Source organism: Fundulus heteroclitus, chromosome 13 (assembly GCF_011125445.2).
Source record: "Fundulus heteroclitus isolate FHET01 chromosome 13, MU-UCD_Fhet_4.1, whole genome shotgun sequence".
Lineage (NCBI taxonomy): Eukaryota > Metazoa > Chordata > Actinopteri > Cyprinodontiformes > Fundulidae > Fundulus > Fundulus heteroclitus.
In genome coordinates, this window is record NC_046373.1 from 24,213,918 (window position 1) to 24,237,655 (window position 23,738).

At 41.8% G+C, this 23,738-nt stretch overlaps 6 gene segments (V, D, J or C); 4 read left to right on the forward strand and 2 right to left on the reverse strand.

The window, feature by feature from the left end:
* On the forward strand, positions 1-729 carry LOC118565257. The segment is given in 2 exon segments: positions 1-175; positions 356-729. Coding segments are annotated over 2 exon segments (357 nt in total).
* An 11,421-nt stretch (positions 730-12,150) lies between these two features.
* On the reverse strand, positions 12,151-13,827 carry LOC118565260. The segment is given in 2 exon segments: positions 12,151-12,618; positions 13,776-13,827. A coding segment is annotated over 1 exon segment (261 nt).
* A 1,298-nt stretch (positions 13,828-15,125) lies between these two features.
* LOC118565449 lies at positions 15,126-15,635 on the forward strand. The segment is given in 2 exon segments: positions 15,126-15,212; positions 15,310-15,635. Coding segments are annotated over 2 exon segments (375 nt in total).
* Positions 15,636-17,226: 1,591 nt separating this feature from the next.
* On the forward strand, positions 17,227-17,858 carry LOC118565261. The segment is given in 2 exon segments: positions 17,227-17,337; positions 17,518-17,858. Coding segments are annotated over 2 exon segments (360 nt in total).
* An 812-nt stretch (positions 17,859-18,670) lies between these two features.
* Positions 18,671-20,536, reverse strand: LOC118565450. The segment is given in 3 exon segments: positions 18,671-19,145; positions 20,304-20,385; positions 20,522-20,536. Coding segments are annotated over 3 exon segments (432 nt in total).
* Positions 20,537-21,662: 1,126 nt separating this feature from the next.
* Positions 21,663-22,221, forward strand: LOC118565539. The segment is given in 2 exon segments: positions 21,663-21,749; positions 21,847-22,221. Coding segments are annotated over 2 exon segments (402 nt in total).
* The last annotated feature ends 1,517 nt before the right edge of the window (positions 22,222-23,738 follow it).

A 23,738-nucleotide genomic window follows, 5' to 3' on the forward strand; every position in this document is an offset into this window, starting at 1 on the left:
TCCATGTGACTGACTCTGTGTGTTTGCATATGTGTCCTGCCTCTCTGCTCCCAGCTGTTAAGAGGTCAGTGTTGATCAGTGGCTGTCCAGGCCTTTCAGAGCCACTGACACACCAGCAGCACAATGATGATGTTACTGACTCTACTGCTGACCACCCTGGGGCTCCTGCTTCACGGTGAGACTCTCTGCTCAGAACTGCTTCTAGGAAGAAATCAGCTTCAGGACAATTAGAATTCTGCCATCATGGAGAAATACTGAAACAAGATGCTGATGCTTTCTTTCATCTGTTCACAGATTATCAATCATTTACAATCAAACATAATTTGTCTCAATTGCTGTTTTTCATGTTTTCCAGGTTCATCAGGAGACATCATCCTGACTCAGAGTCCTGGATCTCAGTCTGTTACTTCAGGACAGACAGTCTCAATAAAATGTAAGACCAGCACAGGTTTAGGTACCAACCTCCACTGGTACTTTCAGAAACCACCAGAAGCTCCTAAACTCCTGATTTCTGATGTTGCAACTCTTCAGTTTGGAGTTCCAGCTCGTTTCAGTGGAAGTTGGTCTGGTTCTGACTACACTCTGACCATCAGTGGAGTTCAGGCTGAAGATTCAGGAGTTTATTACTGTCAGCAGGGTTACACACCGATCACACAGTGAAAGAACGTCGTACAAAAACCTCCCTCAGCTGGAGAGGAACTGATCTGACTCCACAGCTGCTCTGAAAGTGAAACACTAATAGTTTCCCCAAAATGTGTTTATTTCTTTACTCATATATTTGTTATAATATATTTTTATCATTCAGTAGTTTTTTTTTATGAATGTTTTTTGACTTTTGATTAAAATCAAACATGAAGAAACATCTTCTTTTAACATCTTTTTTAATTCAGAGTTTGAGAGAACGAGTCAGGAAAGATAAAAATACAAAGAAGTAAAACAAAACTTATGGGATAAACTGAATTTATTCCAGTGTATCTGTGTTTAACAGTGAGTCAGTCAATTTCTCCAACTCTGCTTGATTAAAAAAGTCAAACTCAGAGATGATCAGTGGCTGTTCAGACCTCTCAGCGCCACTGAGACACTAGTCGGATTATTAGAACAAAATACTTTTTATCAAGTTATTGAATTGCTATGCCATAAGCTGGTTGAATATGCTTATTATTATTATTAATTATAATTTGGTATTATAATTTAAATAATAAATCATTCAACTCAAAATTTCGCTATAACAAATATAGTTCAAATGGTGGTGATGTTAGCTATAAGCTTATAAGTATTTATACCACTAATGCATTAGTTAACTTGCTGTTATGAACTCATTTATGCTGGAATAAATGATCAGGTCGGACTGTTAACCGACCAGGTTTATCCAGCAGGCTGTGAGAACCCCAATGTAACTGCAATTAGAGTTTAAATCCTTATTCCTTATCACCATCCAATGATATTGTCTCTGTATTAATGTCAGATGTTAACTCCAAAGGAGGTTAGCTCTGATTTCTGAATAACCATGTAACTGTGAATTGGACTGAACACAAAACAATGTCTATTCCGCAGTGGTTGGTTTTATTGAACCAAAAGCAATTCCCTGTTACAGTAATTCTCTGATTCAAACAACTTTGGAATTCTTACTCATTACTAAACTAAAACATGCAAAATATATATGTGGAAATAAAGAACAAAACAAGAATAAACAATGGATTAAAATGAGCGGTTAGCAGATCTTAACTTAACTCAAAGTTGTTTAACACCGCCCTCGAAACACCGGCATTTCACGTATCAGCCTTGATAGACAGAACAGCTTCGGGAATCTCACTGGACGCTTTGATGTCTTACACAAAGCTAGTTCAGCTAAGCTACCTACAGTTCAGATACACGTGACCCTCCCAAGATGGCTGCTACGATGACGTATGAGGGGAGGTCCTAATGACGTAACCACGCTTACGCTGATAGGATAATGCCTCGCTTCGAGAGGGGGGGGCAGCTAACTGGGAGTTTAAAGCAAAGCCCGCGACTTGAGCTCGGACAAAGAAATTAAACTGATAAGAAGCGAAAAGAGAGAGAGGGGGGAAGCAGGGAAGAAGGTGAAAAGAAATAAATCGGTAACCCACGGCGGGGTTCTTGATGGATCACAAATCAACACAGCAAATCAATTGTACAATGCATGCACATACAAAGAAAATGTTCAGCAAAATAATTCCAACTTCGTCGTGGGATAAAAGCATTAACCAACACCTACAAAGTTCTACCGCCTGCCCAGGCACTTCTAAACACCCTGTTGGTGAGACAGAAATGAAAGGGGAAAAAACCCCGTTACTTTGAGTTGCCTCGGGGCTGGTCCGGAACGCTCCGAGTGTGGCTTTCTGGACGCGCTTCGACGAGCGCAGTTGTCCACAGGCTGCAGCGGGACGGGGAAGAAGCTGCTTCGTTTCTTCCTCCGGGTTCAACAGTCGCTTTGTTGGCCAGACAAAAGCGGGGTCCTCTTCGATCACTGGGAGATGCGGCGTCTCTCAGTCTTTTGATCAGAGGGAATTTAAAAGTACTTATTTAAGTCGACCTCCTGTTATAAAGCAGGGAATAACCGTTGCGTCGAAAAATCTCGGTCCAGCGAGCAATCGAACACGTGGCGTGGGAATCAGCTGTGCGTGTCTTCTCGGGTTGGCTAAAAGCCAGGGAAGAAGGAAGCTCATCGTGTGTGATCGGCTTTTATGGCCATCACCATAGCAACCTTATCTTGATCGGCGGCCATTTTGCCGTGTTGCGTGATGGGAGTTGGTGGCCATTTTGACCACATTGCATCATGGGTAACGCAGTCCGTTACGTCCCGAATTGATGCTGTTTCCTTGATCGGCGGCCATTTTGCCGTGTTGCGTGATGGGAGTTGGTGGCCATTTTGACCACATGAGTTGGTGGCCATTTTGACCACATTGCATCATGGGTAACGTAGTCCGTTACCGCTTTCTGTCACGTCTGAACTGGCACAACATACCCCCCTTTAGCTTTGAAGAGTGGGATGCTGGTCACAGTCTTTAAAGCTACAACCAAGTCCATTCTGGCGTGACGAAAATCCGTTGTGCATGAGTGGAACAACCTAATAGTCTTTCTAGTAGTCCATTGGGATTCATGCAGTTCAGTTCATCATCCAAGAGGAGGAAAAACGAAGCATTCATTGTGCCTGGGTCAGTGACCTAGCCTGGGCAGGACTAAGCTATAGCTAGTCATTTCTATTGGCTAATAAGGCAACAATAAAGTAATAAAAAAAAAAAAGAAATGCAAACTTCACAATCACCATTGTCAATACATTCATTGGTCATCAGGTTTGAACTTTGAACCAAAGAAAGGAGAGAGGGAAAAAGGGAAAGGAAAGAGACCAGCGGTTCGTAGTCTAATCAGCTTATGGCCTTCAAGGAGCTGGTGCTACGAACCTGGGAGCGACAAAGGTGAGGGCGTCAATCCTGATTTGCAACTGTTTGATCTGCTTGTATGCTGCATACGCCATCGCGGTAGTGATGGCCCATCCAAATACAAGGAGAACCACAATAATGGTCATAATGTGAGTGTCGGTCGGCTCTGTAGCTCTGGGGAAGCGAAGCAGAGGGACCGAGCTCAACTCTGATGGAGTGAGACTGAATATAATCAGCTGGGTGCCTGCAAGTAAAAGCTGTCTTTCAATGCCGACATCAATGCTGAAATTGTATCCCTTAAAGACATCTATTATTTCAATCTCTGAGTCATATTTATCAACGTCAAGGTGATGCAGAACCATGTTTCCAATGTGGACTACAGCGCCTTGAGGTGGGGAACAGAAAATGGTTTGGTTGGGCAGTTTTAGTCTAGTAACTGTGTCATGCTGCTCGTAGGATAACAGGGCTTCTGCCTCTGGGGTGCTAACGAGCCAGCGGTTACCTGCCCGCTCAATTTTGGTTTCCACACCTGCATCTTTAAGGGTCATTCTAGCCTGACAGTTTTGTTCAGGAGATTCATTAGACCACACAGGTAATTGGTAACGTCTCTGATAAATGGGTTGCTTGGGCATACCCAGTGGATGTCTTTGGTTTTGGTACACAAATCCAAATTAGGGACTAAATAAAGTTTGGGGTCAGCATCATGATAGGCCAATATTGAGGGAGTTTGTAGGTGTACGTGGGTCTCACCTTGCCAAAAACCGACATTCAATACTGATTTAAGCCTATACACATTAGCTCTTTCAATGATGGGAAGGTTTAGCATAAATCCTATCTCCAAGTTGTCAGGATTTACAAATATCGGAATTGCACTACCTAGGCTGTACGCCAGGTGTATTTGTGGTGGTTGCAGTGTTTCACTAGAGGCAGATTTGAGAACCTTTTCAACCAAATCTACTGGTACCAGGTACGGAGGAATCCGTCCTTCAGCAAGGCTATTTATGGATGAACTAACCTCTCGAGTGAGGTCCTGCATTAAATCTCTAACAACCTGAGTATACATCATGTCATTCTTTACCACTTCCGTGAGCGTTTCCAAAGCAATGCATGGTGTTATGGCTGAGTGTGAAATTATAGACGTGAAGTTATGTATGGACACTTGCTTTATTTAGTGCATGTTTAAAGTGTCCTGATTGAACATGCACTTGTCCTATTTAATGCTATGCATTGTTCTCTTCGGCGGGGGCGGAGTTAGGCTCCCTTCCCTGCGAGGAGAGTTTGGTGGACGATTTAATTTGGTTCGCATGAACCCATTTGTACTCTGGACTTTGCACGCTGGCTTCTAGGTTCTTTCGAGGCCACGCGAAAGTCGTTCGGAGACGGTCTTTTAAGTCAGTGACGCACTGGTGTGCCGTGTAGACGGTTGTCACACTGACGTCTTCGGGCTGGTAGATGAGATTCAGGGGAAGTGTCCTTTGCCTTCCTGTCATCATCTGGAAAAGTGTCACCCCTGTGGAGCATGGTGAGGTAGAGCGGACTAGCATTAGGACCAGGGGAAGCTTTGTATCGCGGTCCCTGTCATGGCTGCTGGCATGTTCCTTTGACATGCTGACCACGGTGCAGTTCATTCGCTCCACCTGTCCGGATGACTGTGGGCGGTAGGTGATGTGGAATTTAACTTCCACGCCCAACATGTTGAAAAGCACGGTCATAATGTTTGACGTTCCTCTGTCCGAGTCGATGGACAGGGGAAGGCCCCACCGGCTGAAAACGTGATTTAGCAGCAGGGCTGCTGTGGTGACAGCGGTGTCATTCGGTGCCGGCAGACATTCGACCCATTCTGTGAAACTGCCTGTTATTGTCAAAAGATATCTGTTACCTCTTGACGATTTGGGGACTGGACCGATCCAGTCAGTCTGCAAATGTGACCACGGAAATGTAACCCCCCTTTGCTGAAGCAGGGCTCGGTCTAGTGGCCGTGTGGGTTGTAACTGGCTGCAGGTTAAGCTGCCTTGTACATACTCCTGGGTGTCCGGGGCCGTTGAAGGCCGGGACGTCACCTGTTGGAGAGTTTTCAGATTAGCTTTGCAGCTTCTGTGTTCTCCTACTGGTGAGTCGTGGACATGTGTCAATGTGATCCCAAGTTCGTTTGAATCTTTGGGCTGAATGGGCTGAAACTCATAAAACAGCTCCTTAAGTGCTGTTTCCTCTGTTTCAGTAGTCAGAGCATCAGCTTTTCCCAGCTGTTGCATAATTTCTGTTTCGAAACCAGGGCAGGGCTCAGTGGGTGAGTCCCGGTTCTCTGGTTGATTTGGTGCTGGTTCTGTTGGGTTGGTTGTTATCGCATACACCAACAGATTTCCTTTAGCTTCAAGCGTTGCACCACAAATGGATCCAGCAGGCCGAGCTTCATGTCGCCTGATTTGGATCATGTTGGAAGGAAAAGTAAACACGGTGTCTGGAGAGTCCTGTCTGCCGGTCAAGGATAAGGGCAGGTCTCCGATGACGGGAATGCTCAGCTCAAAGTCGTGGAAAGAGCTTTCGATGAGCACCCCAAGAGGTTTCTTCGCCACCACTTGGATCGGCATGCGAGTTGGATTCTCCACTAAAATGTAAGCTGAGCGGTTGTTCAGCTCAAGCAGGGGTGTGTCAGAGGATTTGGAAATCGGCTCTGTGGAAGGCAGAAATGGTGCTAAAAGTTCTTTGGGCTCCTCGGAGCATGTCACCTGGTTGATGGGGACGGACAGTCCACTTCCAGAAGTGAGGGGCTTTGGAGTCCCCACTTGGGCCCAAAGATGACCATGATAGCAGTCAATGAGTGGGGCTAACCTGTTCAACAGGTCCTGACCCACAAGAAAAGGTTCTGTGTCCAAAGTACATATGTAGATGGGGTGCACCAGGGTCATGTCACGGAAAGTGATGTCTAACCACGCCCGTTTGGTGATGCATGACTGATCCTGAGTGTAGCTAGTGATGCCCACGTTACAGGTCTCCACCTGGAACGGTTTCCCAAGAGACACCATAGCTCTGGTCACCTCATCAAACAAATCTGAGCACATTAGACTGATCTCGGAACCCGTGTCTAAAAGAGCATTTGCAGTTACACATCCTCCGATAACTGTCGAGCAGTATAAGCGGTGTGCATTTTCATGATGGTTTAGCTCACCTAGAAACCTTAGAAAAGGGGCTTTCTGATCACCTGCTGATGGGATCTTAGAAGGTTGTTGGTGATTTTTCGGTTGGTCCCCCCCCTTAATCAGATAAACTCTGTTAGAAGGGGAAGCCTGCTCCACGCCTAGTCATGCTGGCTGGGGTTTTGGGCCTGGCTTACCTGGAGGGTCGGCAGGATTGGGTGATGGCTGGGACGGCTGCGGCGCGATCTGATGCACTGTTTCGGCTAGCAACCTGCGAAAAGTCTCCTCTATCTCCTTTCTCATTGACTCCTCCATGCGCAGGTTCCAGCCTTTGTTGTCATGTGTGCTTTTCGGCTTTCCTGGCCTGTCAGTTTGCTTACCGTATTGAGCTGGATCCGGCCTGTGCCATTTTTGAAACCTCTCACCTTCCATGCTGCCATGCTGACCTCTCCTATCCTGGGAAGCTTTCTTCTGCTGCGGCTCAAAACCATGTTGCTTCTTAGGACCAAATCTAGTTTTAGGTTTGAAGGGAGGCATCTCATGTCCCTCCAGACCTAAACTCTTTTCTGGTTCGGCTTGAATCTGCAGAACCTTTTTATCACTATCGGCTCCTTTGTTGGGCCGGACACGTGTTTCCCATGCCACCTGCGCGTATTTCCTGATTTCCTGCATCGTAAGTTTCTTGGTTCTACAATGCATGGTAACCTCATAACGCACGCTTTCATGAAGATTATGGAGGAACAAAGATTTGAAAGTGTGGTCTTCCTCCAAGCCGGGAGCATTTCGTCCCTGAAAGTAAGCAGCCCGCAAGCGACGGTAGTACTCTTTTGGTGCTTCAGTTCTCTTTTGCTGAATTGCAAAAGCTCCAAGAGTGGCCGAAGCTGGGTCTGTAAACGCCGAATATTCTTCTCTTAAAGCCTGACAAAGAGCTGAATAACGGTCACGTGTAGCTGGAGGGAGGCTTTCTATGAAAACATGGACACTTCTGGACGTGGTTTTCCAGATAAGCTTCAACTTTTCTCGAGCTGAGGGGCTATATAAGTCTAGCAGACAGCGCTCTACCTCTCTGAGATAGTCATCAATGGTGGATTCTGTATTGCTAGGATCAAAACGCTCTATGTCTCGGGCCAGGGACTCAAGTTGACGCATCCGCAGTCCCTGTTCAGGGATCGGAGCTGGTCCATCTGAGTCCTCTCCTGACGACTTCTGCCTGTGGTAACCACGGTGGGAGGGAGGCTCCAGTTCTGACCACCTACCTGGCATCGGCGGCCGTTCGTGGGACGCAGGGGGACCCCCCCTGTCATGAACTCTTGTCTGTGGACGCAGTTCAGAGGAGTGGGGTTCACCTGTGTTCCAGGAACGGTGCTCTCGTCGCCCTGGTGGGGGGAAAAGATCACAGCGAGCCGTGTCAGGGGTCAGGTGGGAAGCAGGTGTTTTCCCATGATTTACATCATGTGGATCAGTCCTGATTGCCACCGTAAGTTGTTTAGGCATTTCTTTCTGTATCACACTGCTATATCTGTCCTGACCTTCGCTTACCCTTCGCTCAGAAGGTGTCTGAGGGCCCAGTTCATCCAATGTCCTCCAGGTGTGATCTCCATGTTTTCCTTTGGAGTTCTCACACTCAGATCCTTCTGTCTGCAAGCTAATGCGATCCTCCTCTCGCTCCTCTGTGGGATGACAGCTGCCCTGAACACTTCTCTGTTCTAGCTCCCTGATTCTTTCCTCAGCTAAAGCACGCCTCTCAACCTCTCTGTTACGCAGATTGGTCTCTAGCGTTAACCTTCGGTGGTATAACGCAGTTAATTCACCCAAAACATCTGCTACCAATCTATGTTTAGGTTTGCTCTGGACCTCCTCCACCAATTCCTGAATTCTCCTCTCACAGTCTTCTATGCTAAACTGATTCAGACGGGTTTGTTCGTCCGGTGTCATTTTAAGCAGTGAGCTAATGACATCCTGGGCCTCCATTCCAATGGAATGGTTTGGACCTTCAGCTCCTTCAGACCTAAACACTGAGGAATCTTCACTATCCATTCTGTGTCAGCTATGGATAACAACGCAACAAGTAACACTGTAGTTTAGCTCAGCGCTAAACGACAGACAACAAATAACAACGCTGTATTTTAGCTTAGCACTAAGCAACAACGCATACACTTTAATTTAGCTCGGCGCTAAACAACAACTGCTAACAACAACTGTTAAGTGGCTTCACTTTAACTGTTAACAGCAAACACGCACTATGACTCACTTTACCTGCAGTAAGTGGATTCAAATACGTGCGTTTAATTAGGCTGCGCAGGGGAAAATCAACCCTGCGACTTACAACTCCTTAGTTTTAGGAACGGTTAATATGCTTGTTTAACTTTGAGAAAATTAACTTTGAGTGACATGGACCACTAACCTTTCGGACAGTAATTAAATGATAAAGCTGTGGCTTTGTTTGTGATGTAAGTTATTTCAGAACAGGTGCTCTACACATGTGTGGAAAATAGCAAAGTGTTTTGGAGCTTCAGAGGTGGCAAAGAATGACAGTTAAAAACCGCTAAATTGCAACCTTAGTTTCAAAATCACAGCTCAATTTTGACCACTTATGGTGAGCAGAGGGGGATAAAGGAGGAAAAAAAAATAAATAAAAAAAAATAAAATAAAAAAATATGAATAAAATAAAATTAAAAAAGACAAAAGGCGTAACCGTAAGGTAAGTTTAAAGAAACTGACTTTCAAAACTGTCCCTCCGGCACACTGAGCGATCTAAGCTGTCTTTAAAACCGTGACTGCAACTACCTATCCTGGCCACCAGATGGAGGCAAGGTCTCTCTTTTCAAAGCAGAACACGACACAGACTCTGATTGACAAGTAGCAGACGCTGGCTGCTGTGTATTTTAATCTAGCTGACTTCCAGTCCAGAAATCAATATTCAAACCTCAGGTTAACAACCTCAAACCACCACAAACACGTATATATTTAGTAATGATACCTCCTTAATCAATTATGACTGAATAGTCCTTTTGGCAAGGTGAGCAGTCAAAATGCTGGAATATGGATTGTGTTCATTCAATTCATAAGTTGCTAGTTATTCGATTTAGTCTAAAGGAACGCCAATAAGTAGACTCCAGCCCACACCGGGAAAAGCCAATTTATGCTATGCCATAAGCTGGTTGAATATGCTTATTATTATTATTAATTATAATTTGGTATTATAATTTAAATAATAAATCATTCAACTCAAATTTCCGCTATAACAAATATAGTTCAAATGGTGGTGATGTTAGCTATAAACTTGTAAGTATTTATACCACTAATGCATTAGTTAATTTGCTGTTATGAACTCATTTATGCTGGGATAAATGATCAGGTCGGACTGTTAACCGACCAGGTTTATCCAGCAGGCTGTGAGAACCCCAATGTAACTGCAATTAGAGTTTAAATCCTTATTCCTTATCACCATCCAATGATATTGTCTCTGTATTAATATCAGATGTTAACTCCAAAGGAGGTTAGCTCTGATTTCTGAATACCCATGCAACTGTGAATTGGATTGAACACAAAACAATTTCTATTCCGCAGTCGTTGGTTTTATTGAACCAAAAGCAATTCCCTGTTACAGTAATTCTCTGATTCAACAACTTTGGAATTCTTACTCATTACTAAACTAAAACATGCAACAATATATATGGAAATAAAGAACAAAACAAAAATAAACAATGGATTAAAATGAGCGGTTAGCAGATCTTAACTTAACTCAAAGTTGTTTAACACCGCCCTCGAAACATCGGCATTTGACGTATCAGCATTGATAGACAGAACAGCTTCGGGAATCTCACTGGACGCTTTGATGTCTTACGAAAGCTAGTTCAGCTAAGCTACCTACAGTTCAGATACACGTGACCCTCCCAAGATGGCTGCTACGTTGACGTATGTGGGGAGGTCCTAATGACGTAACCACGCTTACGCTGATGGGGTAATGCCTCGCTTCAAGAGGGGGGCAGCTAACTGGGAGTTTAAAGCAAAGCCCGCGACTTGAGCTCGGACAAAGAAATTAAACTGATAAGGAGAAGCGAAAAGAGAGAGGGGGGGGGGGAGCCGGGAAAGAGATGAAAAGAAAAAATGCGGTAACCCACGGCGGGGTTATTGATGAATCACAAATCAACACAGCAGAATCAATTGTAAAGTACATGCACATACAAAGAAAATGTTCAGCAAAATAATTCCAACTTCGTCGTGGAATAAAAGCATTAACCAACACCTACAAAGTTCTACGCCTGCCCAGGCACTTCTAAACACCCTGTTGGTGAGACAGAAATAAAAAGGGAGAGTCCGTTACTTTGAGGTGCCTCGGAGCTGGTCCTGGAGCGCTCCGAGTAATGCAGCTTTCTGGACGCGTCTTGACGAGCGCAGTTATCCGCAGGCTGCAGCGGGACCGGGATGGGAAGAAGCTGCTTCGTTTCTTCCTCCGGGTCCACAGTCGCTTTGTTGGCCAGACAAAGCGGGGTCCTCTTCGATCACTGGGAGATATGGCGTATCTCAGTCTTTTGATCAGAGGGAATTTAAAAGTACTTATTTTAGTCGACCTCCTGTTATAAAGCAGGGAATAACCGTTGCGTCGAAAAATCTCGGTCCAGCGAGCAATCGAACACGTGGCGTGGGAATCAGCTGTGCGTGTCTTCTCGGGTTGGCTAAAAGCCAGGGAAGAAGGAAGATGGTCGTGGGTGATCGGCTTTTATAGCCATCACCATAGCAACCTTATCTTGATCGGCGGCCATTTTGCCGTGTTGCGTGATGGGAGTTGGTGGCCATTTTGACCACATGAGTTGGTGGCCATTTTGACCACATTGCATCATGGGTAACGTAGTCCGTTACGTCCCGAATTGATGCAGCTTTTGTCACGTATGAACTACATGAGTTGGTGGCCATTTTGACCACATTGCATCATGGGTAACGCAGTCCGTTACGTCCCGAATTGATGCCCGCTTTCTGTCACGTCTGAACTGGCACAACAGAATTATTAAAATAAGTCATGATCATTTATTATAAATTTCACTTTTTCTCCTGTTAATATCAATCAATCAATCAATCAATCAATCAATCAATCAATCAATCAACCAATCAAAATGTATTGTCAATTACAATTTGCATCGCAATCGAAAAGTCAGTTCCAGTACAACCGTCCATCACATAAACAAACAAATATTTTGGGGGGGACGATTGACTGAGGCCTTGCGTTGCCAAGGAACGCAGCCAGCCAGCCGCTGCTAAATAGCGCAGCCGTCAAGGCCACATTCCTCCAAACAGCCCCGAACCCCGCCTGCACGGAGTTCACGAGGCGCTGCCCATGAACTGTCGAAGGAAGTGCAACAACATGGGGAAACAACTCTTCAATTTATTGATGTTGTGTTTTTAAATGTATAAATTGCAAAAAGCCATTTATGTGTCTCATAAAAAAATGTCAGTAAACTTTTATGGAATGTATAAATATTTAATATAAAGCAAAGGCAAGTCAATCCTAGCCTTTGGACAGATTATTAAAAAAAAATATTCATGACATAATAAAATTTGTGACTTCAAACAAACTTTTAAGCTCATTAAGAAAGAAGGTGGAGACCAGGAGTTAATGAGTAAATTTTTATTATTGAATAGTGACCAACATGACAAAGCAAAGATGACTGAGTGAAACTAGAGAATAATCAGGAGAGAAAAAGTGAGAGCAGTCACAGATAAAAGCCAATATCAGTGTCTCAGAGAGTGCGGTCAGGACTGGGAACACTGGTCTCTCCTCAGCGTCTGTGTGACTGCAGTCTGGGAGCCCTGGGTGGCCTCACAGGTCACAGAGCCCACCTTCCTCCACTGGTCTGCAGGGAGCCTCAGGGTGCTGCTCCAGCTGTAGAGGCCGTCCTTCTGCAGCACCCCGGGGCTCCTGCTCTGCTCCCAGCTGCTGCTGCTGCTGCTGCTGTCGTCCACCTTCCAGGACAGACTCCAGTCTGAGGGGAAGCCCTTGTTGGCCAGACACATGAGGGTGGCCTTCCCCTGCTGCAGCTCCTCACTGGAGGGGGGCAGCACTGTCAGGGTGGGACTAGCATCACCTAGGAGACACCAATCAGGTTAGAGGACAGGAACCACACACCTGGTAATCAAAGAGCAGATATGGGAGCAGCTTCACTGTGTTAGAAATTAGTATTTTATATTTCGAGTAAACATCTTTATCTGCTCCACCAGTCACTTCCTGTCACATTGTTTCACTTCCCTTGAAGGAACCTCTCATGCATATCAGCACAGACTCGTCAGGCATCCTGAACCTTCTTAAAATGGATTATAAAGAAAAATATGAACTGAGATGTAAATCTTCATTGACTAGAAATGAACTAAATTTGAATTGAAATACTAAGTTACTTAAAAATGAAACAAAACATAATTTATTGCCCTTCATGCCAGACAGTGTCTAACTTATTTTACACTTTGCAACAAGGAGGAAATAACAAGGTAAAACTGACCCTCATAGTAAAAGTAAATAATCAGATACTCATGAGCATCATTTAAATTTGACATCACAAACATAATCAGAAATATAAACCTGTAGTGAAATTGCAAAACCAAACTTTTTTCTTTGTCCACCATCATTGATTAACTGAGGTGTCTTTTCAGCCTCATTGTCCAAAGCTTAAAACACAAACAGCAGTTTTAAGAGAAAAAGGTTTCAAAAATATTTTAGTGATTTTGAAATTAAATAAATTCATGAAAAAAAATAAGTAAACAAGTACTTATGAACAGTTGGAAAAAAAATCTAAATAAATATTTCTCTGTATCCTATAAATATCTATGTTATCATTTATTTCACAAAGATGTTAAAATTTGACAGATACTCAGAAACTTACTTCCAACATCCAGTCTGGTTCCTCCACCAAAAATCCTCCACAGTGATACAAACTGATGGAGTCGTACAAAAACCTCTGACTGTTAGAGACACGGCTCTCTGACTCTGAACTCAACAAACCGATTCTGGCTGAAAACACTAAACAAGTCCTGGTGTATTTTTACCCATTTTAACCTGACTGAATTGTAAGATGCTATTTCTGGTACTTCATGTTTCTGGCAAGAACTGGAGATTTTGTTGTTCACTCAATTAAAATAATAAAAGCTTCAAAAGTTTTTACAGCTCAAAACCTCCTAAGTTTAGAGACTAAAAACTATTTTGAATAAACAAAATCATGTAGTCATGAAATATATCAAATATTCAACTTACTTCCAACATCCAGTCTGGTTCCTCCACCAAACGTGTACCACAGTGATACAAACTGATGGAGCCGTCGTACAAAAACCTCTGACTGTTAGAGACACGGCTCTCTGACTCTGAACACAACAAACTCTACATGAGCAGTTTCTGCCTGGAAAACACAGCTGGCTGATAGCTTTAACAATCAGATTTTTTTCATAATTTTGGATTATACTTTATAAATACAGTATGTATACAAATGTGTTTCACCTAAAGGAACAACTGTACAAGAACTTTAAAATGAAAGCCTAATTTTTGGGGAACATATTTCTTCAGGAGAGAAAAGGCCAAAAAAGAAAAACATGGAAGAGACATATTCCTTATAAACACATCATTTTTTTACTGACAGATTATTGTATCAAATCATCAGATCCAAGGCCAGACAGAGGAGCGTGGCCTTCCCATCCTGCAGCTCCTCAAAGGAGGGGGGCAGCAGCATCAGGGGTGGGAGGACTGGACCCACTGAGGGAGGAGACAGGTGAGCATCATTAATGAACTTTGGTGACATCCAGGATTCAGAGCTGAGCTAAAGCTTTCAGTCTGATAAATATCACTTTAAACACATTCTAAATGTTGGATTCAGCATAGTGACATAATTGTTCAGAAATATTACTCAGTGATTAAAAGATATTATGTTCATCAAAGTCCTCACTTTACTAGTAAAATTGGAAAAGTAGAAATAAACACACACATCCACAACATAATCAGATTTAACTGAACATGACTTAGAGCACAAGATCTTCCAAAAACATATTTGTATGAAATGTTATTAAATTTTTTTTCAGTTTAAATTCAGTTATTGCATCTTTTGCAGTCATTATTTTAAAGCCTACAGTTGACATTTCTGTAGCTAAAATCAATAAATGTGACATATCTAGTAATCATATAAAAATTTATGACAACCGGGAGATAAATTTCTCTAAAATTCAGCTGACATTATTTTTCTAAACTGAATTTAGCATTTTTAAAAACATCATTAATCATGAATAAGTTAAAACTTCTCAGATCTGAAATGATATTTATCAAATTAAAATGTGTCTAATTACTCTTATTTCAAATGTTTGTGTTTAAAATTCTATAAGCAAAAAGTCCAAAACAGCAAAAACTAACAGATTCAAAATCACATTCTAAACATTTCCAACCCATTCCTGCATAAACCTCCTCATCATCATCATCATCACCCTGATCCCAGTCCCTGCTGGAGTCATTCAGAGCATTTCCATAGAGAGGCACTTTGCATCAGCAGCACCATGCTCCAGTGCTCTGGGAGAGTTTATAGTCCTGAGAGTTGAACACTGGAGGACTGACAGCTGTCCTTCATCACAACAGAAGACACAGAAATCCTCCTCATCAAAAACATGACTTTGATCTGCGTCCTCATCTGGACTCTCCTCTGCTTCACTCAGGGTGAGGAAAATCATTTTTCTGTCAGGTGAAAATCATCTGGAGTGTAGCTGAGTTTCTCCTCACCATCTCATGTCCAGTGTTTCTTCTCTCTCCTCAGGGTCTGAGGGACAAAATGTTGTTGTGACTCAACCAGCAGCCAAATCAGTGCAGCTCAGTCAGACTGTTACTATTGACTGTAAGGCCAGTAGACAAGTAGGTTGTAGCCCCCACTGCCTGTCCTGGTACCATCAGAAACCTGGAGAAGCTCCTAAAGCTCTGATCTACCGAACATTAAACAGATTCTCAGGAATCTCCTCCAGATTCAGTGGAAGTGGAGCAGGGAATGGATTAGACTTCACTCTGACCATCAGTGGAGTCCAGGCTGAAGATGCTGGAGTTTATTACTGTCAGAGTTATCACAGTAGCTACGTGTTCACACAGTGAAAAATCATCGTACAAAAACCTCCCTCAGTCTGACCGAACAGAAACTGAACTTTGTTCTGCAGCTGGAATCTGCAGCAGACACTGATACAGTTCACTGAACACACACATTGGACACACATCATTTCATTTTTATTAAGTCAAACTCTAGAAGAAACAAATGTAATATTTGATGAAGCTCTCATTTTCTTCAAAGCTAGAATATACTTTCCAGCTATCACATTTCTAAAAGTTACAACAGTTCTAACAAAACGATCAGCACCTGTAGTGAAGTTTATTTAAGTCCATCCAAAACAAGTAGCACAATTTAAATTCAAATACCATTTGTATGAAAATAAATGTTTGAATCAGATAATCAGCTATTATCAGAGGTGGGTAGTAACTGGTTATATTTACTAGAGTAACTATTTGAATAAAATGTACTTTTTGGATCTGTTTTCCTCCAGACAAAAGAACAAAATCTCCTAATTTTCAACTGAAGTCGTTGAGTTTCTTTAACTTTTTTTTTAACACTAAGATAATGAATTCATCAATCTGCTAATTTTTTTTACACATTGTAAAAAATTCTATATCAAGATAGATTTGTCTAAACTTCAATGACTTTTAGAGCTGGATGAATACTCTTGGAGTGATAAACCAAACCAACTTTATTTTTAAGTTTTGTTATAAAACTGACTTTAAATATTCATAATAGAGAGATATGTGGAGTCAATCTTTTGCCTGAGAGATGAAATAATGAAAGAAATGACTGACTAATTAGCAAAGAGAGTCTTGAACTTGTCGGGTCAGGATCAAATAAAGTTATGAACAATTTTCTCTGAAATTATCAAATGACAGAAAGGAATCAGACTTAGACAGACTTTACTGTCATTCAGCTTCACATTAAACATTCATGATGTACATTTAAGTGAAATTTTGTTTGTAAGGCTCAGAGTTAAAACAGAAGACAAAAGAGAAACACTATAAATATTGGACATTTATTAGCAATGTAGCAGCAAACCAAAAAAGATATTTTATACGTATAGAAAGTTATTGTTAAGACAATACGAATGCAAGTATTTGTAGCAGCAGGATGTACTGCAACAATGAACAGACCATATGATGGAGCTGATAGAACATAAAGAAACATAAACTAATAACAATATAATTGACCTTATTGAGGGCTTCCAGCTGAACAAACTCTCTCTGACAGCAGTATGTTTGGTTTCTTTGTCAATTTAAGGGAGAGACAGATTTTACAAGCATCAGAGCTATAACCATTAATAATAAATGACAGAATGAAGAATGGGAAAAACAATACAGAACAAAACACAGAGAAAGAGCCTCAATAGGAGAGATGAGATTTTCCTGTTAAATGATTTTATTCTGTGATTCTTTATATGAAAGAATTTCACAAAACTCTAAAAATACGGAATCTGAAAATTGCTTCCGGTTTGATTTAAAGATCATCAAAAACTTTTTAATAGTTCCTCTTTTAGGCTTTCTCCTTAGACTGGTCTGTTTGAGGAGGAAAGCTGCTGCTAGCTGAGCTCCATGTGACTGACTCTGTGTGTTTGCATATGTGTCCTGCCTCTCTGCTCCCAGCTGTTAAGAGGTCAGTGTTGATCAGTGGCTGTCCAGGCCTTTCAGAGCCACTGACACACCAGCAGCACAATGATGATGTTACTGACTCTACTGCTGACCACCCTGGGGCTCCTGCTTCACGGTGAGACTCTCTGCTCAGAACTGCTTCTAGGAAGAAATCAGCTTCAGGACAATTAGAATTCTGCCATCATGGAGAAATACTGAAACCAGATGCTGATGCTTTCTTTTATATGTTCACAGACTATCAATAATTTGTGATCAAACATAATTTGTCTCAATTGCTGTTTTTCTTGTTTTCCAGGTTCATCAGGAAACATCATCCTGACTCAGAGTCCTAGATCTCAGTCTGTTGCTTCAAGACAGACCGTCTCCATCAGATGTAAAACCAGTTCTATTGTTTACAGCAGCCTCCACTGGTACCTTCAGAAACCATCAGAAGCTCCTAAACTCCTGATTTATTCAGCTTCAACTCGTCAGTCTGGAGTTCCAGCTCGTTTCAGTGGAAGTGGATCTGGTTCTGACTACACTCTGACCATCAGTGGAGTTCAGGCTGAAGATTCAGGAGTTTATTACTGTCAGCAGGGTTTGAGCTCACCGTTCACACAGTGATAGAACGTCGTACAAAAACCTCCCTCAGCTGGAGAGGAACTGATCTGACTCCACAGCTGCTCTGAAACTGAAACACTAAATGTTTCCCCAAAATGTGTTTATTTCTTTACTCAGATATATTTTTTGTCACTAAGTAGTTTTTAATTTTATTCCCTGTCTGATTAAAAAGACGAATTAGAAATTAAAGTTTTCACGGTTGTTAAACTGTTAATCATCAAATACTAATTTTAATACATTTATTCATTCATTCATCCATTTTCTATTCACTGAGTAGTTTTTTAAGATCTTTCTTAAGTCAGAATGAGAAAGTTGTGAGCTTGGAAAGATGATAAAAAAATTAAAAAGAAGTTAAACGATACTTATATAATAATGTGAACTTATTCTAGTAAAGTTTAACAGTGAATCAATGAATAACTTCAGCTCTAGTTCATAAAAAATAAACCCGCTCTTTAAAAAGCTGTTAAGAGATCAGAGTTGATCAGTGGCTGTTCAGGCCATTCAGAGCCACTGACACATCAATAAGATTATTAAAATATATACGTTTTATCAAATTATTTAGTTTTACAAGTTGACCCTGATAATTTCTTATCAAATGAACTCTTAGTTATATTGAGAGCAAACACTCAGCAATTTTAATGTCATGTTTTTTTAAATATATAACTTAAAACATGGTTTTATGTTTCATTTAAAAAAATGTAGTAAATGTTTATAAATTGCGTACATATTTTACATAAATCAAAACAAATGGTAAACCATAGCCTTTGGACAGATTTTTTACATGGAAAGAAATCAGTGGCTTCAAATTAACTTTTAAACTCATTAAGAAAGCAGGTGGAGACCAGGAGTTGATGAGTAAATCTTTATTATTGAATAGTGACCAACACGACAAAGCAAAGATGACTGAGTGAAACTAGAGAATAATCAGGAGAGAAAAAGTGAGAGCAGTCACAGATTAAAGCCAATATCAGTGTCTCAGAGAGTGCGGTCAGGACTGGGAACACTGGTCTCTCCTCAGCGTCTGTGTGACTGCAGGCTGGGAGCCCTGGGTGGCCTCACAGGTCACAGAGCCCACCTTCCTCCACTGCTCTGCAGGGAGCCTCAGGGTGCTGCTCCAGCTGTAGAGGCCGTCCTTCTGCAGCACCCCGGGGCTCCTGCTCTGCTCCCAGCTGCTGCTGCTGCTGCTGCTGCTGTCGTCCACCTTCCAGGACAGACTCCAGTCTGAGGGGAAGCCCTTGTTGGCCAGACACATGAGGGTGGCCTTCCCCTGCTGCAGCTCCTCACTGGAGGGGGGCAGCACTGTCAGGGTGGGACGGGCATCACCTAGGAGACACCAATCAGGTTAGAGGACAGGAACCACACACCTGGTAATCAAAGAGCAGATATGGGAGCAGCTTCACTGTGTTAGAAATTAGTATTTTATATTTCCAGTAAACATCTTTATCTGCTCCACCAGTCACTTCATGTCACATTGTTTCACTTCCCTTGAAGGAACCTCTCATGCATATCAGCACAGACTCGTCAGGCATCCTGAAACTTCTTAAAATGGATTATAAAGAAAAATATGAACTCAGATGTAAATCTTCGTTGACTAGAAATAAACAAAATTTGAACTGAAATACTAAGTTACTTAAAAATGAAACAAAACATAATTTCTTGCCCTTCATGCCAGACAGTCTCTAACTTATTTTACACTTTGCAACAAGGAGGAAATAACAAGGTAAAACTGACCCTCATAGTAAAAGTAAATAATCAGATACTCATGAGCATCATTTAAATTTGACATCATAGAAATAATCAGAAATATAAACCTGTGGTGAAATTGCAAAACCAAACTTTTTTCTTTGTCCACCATCATTGATTAACTGAGGTGTCTTTTCAGCCTCATTGTCCAAAGCTTAAAACACAAACAGCAGTTTTACAAGAAAAATGTTTCGAAAATATTTTAGTGATTTTGAAATTAAATAAATTCATTAAAAAAAATAAGTAAACAAGTACTTATGGACAGTTGAAAGAAATTTTCTAAATAAATATTTCTCTGTATCCTAAAAATATCTATGTTATCATTTATTTCACAAAGATGTTAAAATTTGACAGATACTCAGAAACTTACTTCAAACATCCAGTCTGGTTCCTCCACCAAAAATCCTCCACAGTGATATAAACTGATGGAGTCGTACAAAAACCTCTGACTGTTAGAGACACGGCTCTCTGACTCTGAACACAACAAACTGATTCTGGCTGAAAACACTAAACAAGTCCTGGTGTATTTTTACCCATTCTAACCTGACTGAATTGTAAGATGTTATTTCTGGTACTTCATGTTTCTGGTAAGAACTGGAGATTTTGTTGTTTACTCAATTAAAATAATAAAAGCTTAAAAAGTTTTTACAGCTCAAAACCTCCTAAGTTTAGAGACTAAAAACTATTTTGAATAAACAAACGCATGTAGTCATCAAATATATCAAATATTCAACTTACTTCCAACATCCAGTCTGGTTCCTCCACCAAACGTGTACCACAGTGATACAAACTGATGGAGCCGTCGTACAAAAACCTCTGACTGTTAGAGACACGGCTCTCTGACTCTGAACACAACAAACTCTACATGAACAGTTTCTGCCTGAAAAACACAGCTGGCTGATTGCTTTTAACAATTAGATTTTTTTTCATAATTTTGTTATATACTTTATAAATACAGTATGTATACACATGTGTTTCACCTAAAGGAACAACTGTACAAGAACTTTAAAATGAAAGCCTAATTTTTGGGGAACATATTTCTTCAGGAGAGAAAAGTACAGATGAAACAGAACGGAAGAGACATATTCCTTATAAACACATCATTTTTTTACTGAAAGATTATTGTATCAAATCATCAGATCCAAGTCCAGACAGAGGAGTGTGGCCTTCCCATCCTGCAGCTCCTCAAAGGAGGGGGGCAGCAGCATCAGGGGTGGGAGGACTGGACCCACTGAGGGAGGAGACAGGTGAGCATCATTAATGAACTTTGGTGACATCCAGGATTCAGAGCTGAGCTAAAGCTTTCAGTCTGATAAATATCACTTTAAACACATTCTTAATGTTGACTTCAGCATAGTGACATAATTGTTCAGAAAATATGACTCAGTGATTAAAAGATATTATGTTGATCAAAGTCCTCACTTTACTAGTAAAATGGGAAAAGTAGAGATAAACACACACACCCACAACATAATCAGATTTAACTGGACATGACTTAGAACACAAGATCTTCCAACACCATCTTTGAATGACAAGTTTCTTTACTTTAAATTCAGTTATTGTACCTTTTTGTGGTCTTTATTTAAAGCAAACAGTTAAAATCTCTTTACCTGAAGTCAATAAATTTAATGTCAATTTAGTCATCATATATAAGCTTATGACAAACTGGATATTTCTCTAAAATTCAGTTGTCTGGCATTATTTTTTATAAGTTGTATTTTTTTTCTAAACACATCACTAATCATGAATAGGTTAGAACTTTTCATATGTAAAAATTATATTTATCAAATTTAAATTTGTCAGAATACTCTTATTCCAAATGGTTGTGTAGATTTTTTTTTATCAGTAAATAGTCCATAACAGCAAAAACTAACAAATTAAGAAAACACATTCTAAACATTTCCATCCAATTTCTACATAAACTGATTAATTCATAAATAAACCCTCCTCATCATCACCCTGATCCCAGTTCCTGCTGGAGTCAGTCAGAACATTTCCATAGAGAGGCACTTTGCATCAGCAGCACCATGCTCCAGTGCTCTGGGAGAGTTTATAGTCCTGAGAGTTGAACACTGGAGGACTGACAGCTGTCCTTCATCACAACAGAAGACACAGAAATCCTCCTCATCAAAAACATGACTTTGATCTGCGTCCTCATCTGGACTCTCCTCTGCTTCACTCAGGGTGAGGAAAATCATTTTTCTGTCAGGTGAAAATCATCTGGAGTGTAGCTGAGTTTCTCCTCACCATCTCATGTCCAGTGTTTCTTCTCTCTCCTCAGGGTCTGAGGGACAAAATGTTGTTGTGACTCAACCAGCAGCCAAGTCAGTGCAGCTCGGTCAGACTGTTACTATTGACTGTAAGGCCAGTAGGGCGCTTTCAACATCAGATTGCTGGTCTGGGTCACGGGTCTGCCTGTCCTGGTACCACCAGAAACCTGGAGAAGCTCCTAAAGCTCTGATCCGCTACACATCATCCAGATTGTCAGGAATCTCCTCCAGATTCAGTGGAAGTGGAGCAGGGAATGGATTAGACTTCACTCTGACCATCAGTGGAGTCCAGGCTGAAGATGCTGGAGTTTATTACTGTCAGAGTTATCATTACATCAACAGTCAGTACGTGTTCACACAGTGAAAAATCATCGTACAAAAACCTCCCTCAGTCTGACTGAACAGAAACTGAACTTTGTTCTGCAGCTGGAATCTGCAGCAGACACTGATACAGTTCACTGAACAAACACAATGAACCCACACATCATTTAAAGGTATACTATGCAACCGGGGTTGATTTTCCAGCGAGGCTCCCCCCAGAGGGCGAAAGTAAAAGTGCACTGTCGTAAAGATGCTCAGCTGTTCTGGTTCTCCGTCAAGCCAGGCGCGGTTGGTTTGAGCTTAGCAGACAGGCGAACGCAACGAAAAGTGGAAAAAACGGCAGTACAAACAATGACTTATGGGCCTTTCAGACAGGCTGCGACGACCGCACTGCTGCGCCGTGACGAATGCACGCGTGGCCAATAGAAACCGGGCCATCAGCTGGAAAGACCAGGAAGCAAAATGGAGGAAAAGCTTATACTGTGTGTGTCTGAATTCCCCGAACTATATGACACAAGTTTGCGACTGTACAGGGACATCGGGAGGAAAGCTGTAGCATGGAAACACATTTCACACACACACACACATGCCTCTGCTGCTTTTTAGTAGCACACATCATACTTTTTTTTTTTTTTTTTTAAATATACAGCCCCAAGTAGACCTGGAACCGGTCGCTGTGAAAACGGAGCTCTTTCACAAGCCGGAACTCCCCAAGCTGCTCTCTGGACCTGAGGGTTTCGTGCACCCACAGCCTCTTCCTCCTTGCTGCTCTTTTTCTTCGAACTAGCAGGGCTAGTGCTATCGCTTGCTTCTTACATATTTGCTGCTGACCAAAAGCTGGAACAACAAACAAATGACTAGACCCGGCAACCCAGCCGGCGCAGCGCAGCGCAGCGCAAATGCGCTGAACCCCGCGGCCAGCGCAGCGCAAATCGCTTCCTATCTGAAAGGCCCATAACACAGTGAAGGTATGAACATCAAGCTTCCCGCAGCGCTATCTTGGCGAGGCGGCCGCCGCGCCAAGCCGCGGCCGCCGCGGTAGCGTCTCGCCAACATAAAAAAAATAAAATAAATAATAATAATAATAAAACTCAATATGCTTGCATGTTTATTTGACGTTAACACGCGGTTCTTTGTTGTTGCTTTCGCGCGTGCATATAGTGAATGGCAGGGCAAAAACACATGGAGTTCTCGCCGTAAAGCGAGACTTCTGTGTGTGCGGGCCGAGAGCTCTTGCAATTGCAAGTGCGGTATTTCCCCCACAGACCCCCAGGGCGGCCGAGAAAACCTTTGTTCGACCTGAAATGACTCATTTAATCATCCAAAACGGTATGGAACACATTAATTAACTGAAAAATGTTGCATAGTATGCCTTTAAATTCATCAAGTGTTATTAACATTCAAACTATAAGAAATAAAAGGTGTGGTCTTTTCAATCTTTAGATAGTTGAGGAAGCTCTTACTTTTAGAAAATATTGGAATATATTTTTCAGTCAACTCTTTTTCTTTAAATTGTGAGGACAAAAAAACAAAACACCAGCAGTAAAGCTTGTTTAATCCTTTTGTTCCACCTTTCAAACCC